At 40.1% G+C, this 3,617-nt stretch overlaps 1 protein-coding gene across 1 annotated transcript; it reads left to right on the forward strand.

The window, feature by feature from the left end:
- The first annotated feature begins 2,361 nt into the window (after window positions 1-2,361).
- or55e1 (odorant receptor, family 55, subfamily E, member 1) lies at window positions 2,362-3,345 on the forward strand. The gene has a single exon (XM_016459139.1). The coding sequence runs from the start codon at window positions 2,362-2,364 to the stop codon at window positions 3,343-3,345; it is 984 nt and encodes a 327-aa protein (XP_016314625.1).
- Window positions 3,346-3,617: the final 272 nt, after the last annotated feature.

Below are 3,617 nucleotides of genomic sequence, written 5' to 3' on the forward strand. Positions count from 1 at the left end.
AAATCGGAGAAGGAGGACTCCTCACCCTTGCATGCAAGTTCTGCCTGAAGATCGCAGTTGAGACTTTTGTGGAACATAGCTTTTAAAGCGACATCGTTCCATCCACTCTGGGCAGCGAGTGTTCTGAATTCAATGGCAAACTCAGCAGCGGAATGATTACCTTGTGTCAGATTGATGAGTTGTGTCGAAACGTCCTTTCCGCCGTGAGGATATTCAAACACTTCACGGAGTTGTTGAATGAAGTACGTCACTGAATTCCTCAGGCGTGAATCCGAGTCCCAAACGGCTGCTGCCCAGTCGATAGCTCGGCCCGTCAACAGTGTCATGATGAAAGCGCACTTTGTGCCCTCTGATTCGAATCTCTCTCCTTGATGATTCAGATAAACTTGTACTTGGCGAATGAAGCCCTTGTATTGTTCAGCGGTACCGTCAAATTTGTCAGGAAGAGCGAGACTTACGGTCTTAGGAGTGGGTGGAGGGAGAGATCGAATGTAGTGCGTCAGGTGTTCGTTGACGGTCTGCAGCTTGGTGAGTTGTTCCTGATATTTCTGGAGCATTTCAGCTTGGTATGAGAATGCTGCTTGCAGATTCGACACTTCCGCTGGATTCATAGGAGGCGAAGTATTCTGTAACAGAGACGCTGGAGTTTGGTTAGAATCCATGAGCGGAAGTTTATTAAAGATCAAGGCTTTAAACAGATGTCGATAATCAGGCAGAGGGTCAAAGTCAGAGAAGCAAGCAGATCGTTCGTCATACACAAGGGCAGAAGCAGAGACAATAGTGGAGAGGCAGGCAATGAGTCCAAACACAAACATCAGTCCTATCAGGCGTCAGAACAAAAGGGGCAGAGTACAAATACCGTGAGTCCAGAAGTCAGGCAGAATCATACACAGGAAATCAATCAGGAACAGAGGAAGAATAACGCTTGGTAAGGAAGGTAAACTGGCAATACTTCGCAATCAGCACGTGGACTGGTCTCAGTTTATATGAGAGTAAAACAGGAAGTGGAAGCAGAGGGAGTGGAGCACGGTCAGTACTCGGGCGAGGGCTCCCTCTGCTGGCTTGGCGTTACAGGTTGTGACTCCAGTCCATTAAAATTATTAGAGAAATAATGCACTCCCGAAGTGGTTATGTGGCCACAACGCAGCGCTTATATGGAACGGTCTTTCTCAGTTCTCAACAAATTAAGAACTACATTAGATTTTTATTGACTGAACGCACGCGCTTATTGCGAAAACACTGTAACTGTTTCCACTGATTAAGAAATACTTTTGTTTGCTTGGGTGGTAATATTAGGCCTATTATATTAATAGGGAAGGGGGGCCCAAAAATGTGTTTTGCCTATGTCACGAAAAGAGGTAAATCCGGCCCTGAGTATACGCTATATTTATTTTTAATTCTCAATATTTTGATTTAGTTATTTAATACTTTTATAGGTGCAGGACGATAGTACAATGAAGCAATGGAGCTAAAATATGTTTGTTGTCAAGGATGTTGCAAGAGTTCAAGCTGCCTTACTGACCCCCCCTCTGCAGAACTAATTAACCCGAACAAAAATGATCAGGTAGCCTAATTGCTTCCTTCTTCCTGGAACAATACCTTCATGCTTGTTTAGGTGATTGGAGTGAGGTCAAAATATATGATGTAAGTGGCTGTATAGTTTTTTGTCTTATTCCTATGGGAGCAGCGATCAAACTCAGTGTACAGTATATATGCTCCCATTCAAATGGCCTCAGGTCCTAATGGGGGCATCTGCTCTACAGGTGAATTACCAAACGACAGAGACACCAAGAAACTCGGTCAGGTACGTTTCACCATGCAGTGGATTCTGAGCAATTATGACCAAATTGAACCGAAAACGGATCATGTATTTTTATGTCATTAGGAATGAATGTATATGTCTATTGAAAATAAATCAGTGAGAATTCTCTGTGGTTTTTGGCTTTACTTTTGAATTTTAACTTTCACAATTACTTGTTTATTTGTTTTGTTGACAGTTTTCTTTACATCTAATTTACAAAGAGTAGTTAATACATTGTTGTAGTTAATGCCTGTACAGCTAGGCTGAGAAATAGCTTGGGTACAAAGTTGTTAAGTGCCAACAAGTATATGGTTCTAGAAAAGACTTTAAAATGCACCAGACAATTGATTGATATTTCATAGATGATACATTTGCTGTAATTTCAAGTAATTGTGTCTAGTTTCCACGTCAACAATTAATGAAATGTTTAATATAGAGGTAATGATGTGTTGCTGAATTATATGGCTCACCACAAACATATGTATTGAATTACCTGATAAATAATCATCCTTTTGTACTTACCCTATGAAATAGGTTGCTGTCACCACAATCAGAGTGCCATGATTGAGGAACTCCAAGGAGCAAACATCTCACATACAAAATTCTTATTTATGGGATTTCCAGAGATCTACAGACACAGACGTCTGCTTTTCCTGCCATTTTTTCTAAGTTACGTTTTGGTTGTGGTGGGGAATTCTTTGTTACTTTCTGTGATCAGAAATACCGAAAGTCTTCACAGTCCTATGTACATACTAGTGTCTGCTTTGGCGGTTGTCGACATCATTGTACCCACTGCCATTATCCCAGCAATGCTTCTCGGTTTCCTCTTTGACTTGAATGAGATATCTTTAACCGGATGTTTGACACAAATGTTTGTTACTCATTTCTTTTCTTCTGTAGAATCCACCATACTTTTAGCTATGGCTTTAGATCGCTTTGTGGCCATTTGCAAGCCATTACATTACACTGAAATCATGAACTCATCCATGTTTTTGAAAGTGCTTCTTTTCACACTGATCAGGAGTGGCACTATAATGTTTACACTGGTCGCTTTGGCTGCACCTCTGTCTTTTTGTGAGTCTAACATTATCCATCATTGCTACTGTGACCACATGGCTCTTGTTAGCTTGGCCTGTGATTCAATAAGCAAAAATAATGCAATGGGATTGGTTGTGATTATCTGTTTTGTGGGAATTGACATATCTGTTATTTTCTTCTCCTATGTAAAAATCTTGCATGTCGTGTTGGGGGCTGCAGCCGGAGAGGATCGTTGGAAAGCATTTCATACCTGTGGTACACACTTAATGGTTATGATGTGCTTTTACTTTGTAGGTAGTATTACTTTTCTCTCTCGAAATCTTAACATTCCAATCCCAGTTGATGTTAATACCTTTCTGGGTGTGATGTATATAGTATTTCCTGCAAGTGTCAATCCAATCATTTATGGTGTGCGGACAAAAGAAATAAGGAATGCTTTATTGAGAATGTTCAAAACAAATATTAATAGAGTTTCTATTGTAAAGGTTTCAACGATAAAGATTTGAGTGTCTGGGCAGACTTTTAATTTGACACTTTTTCTATCTAGTAATCACAGCTAATGAAACAGAAATGTTTGTAGTTCGACAAGTAGTCAGAAACAGTGATCATAACCAAATAAACCATGTTAATCTGCACACTCTGAGAAACTTAAGTCTGTTCAACTGTGAGTTTCAGATAAACACCTTGTTAGTAAAGAAAACTCTCTTGATTGACTAACTAATGTCCACTTTGGTTAGCTTTTACATCAACACTGTAATAAATGGGTACACTGTGTGTG

Source organism: Sinocyclocheilus anshuiensis, unplaced genomic scaffold (genome assembly GCF_001515605.1).
Source record: "Sinocyclocheilus anshuiensis isolate Anshui unplaced genomic scaffold, SAMN03320099.WGS_v1.1 scaffold1843, whole genome shotgun sequence".
Classification (NCBI taxonomy): domain Eukaryota; kingdom Metazoa; phylum Chordata; class Actinopteri; order Cypriniformes; family Cyprinidae; genus Sinocyclocheilus; species Sinocyclocheilus anshuiensis.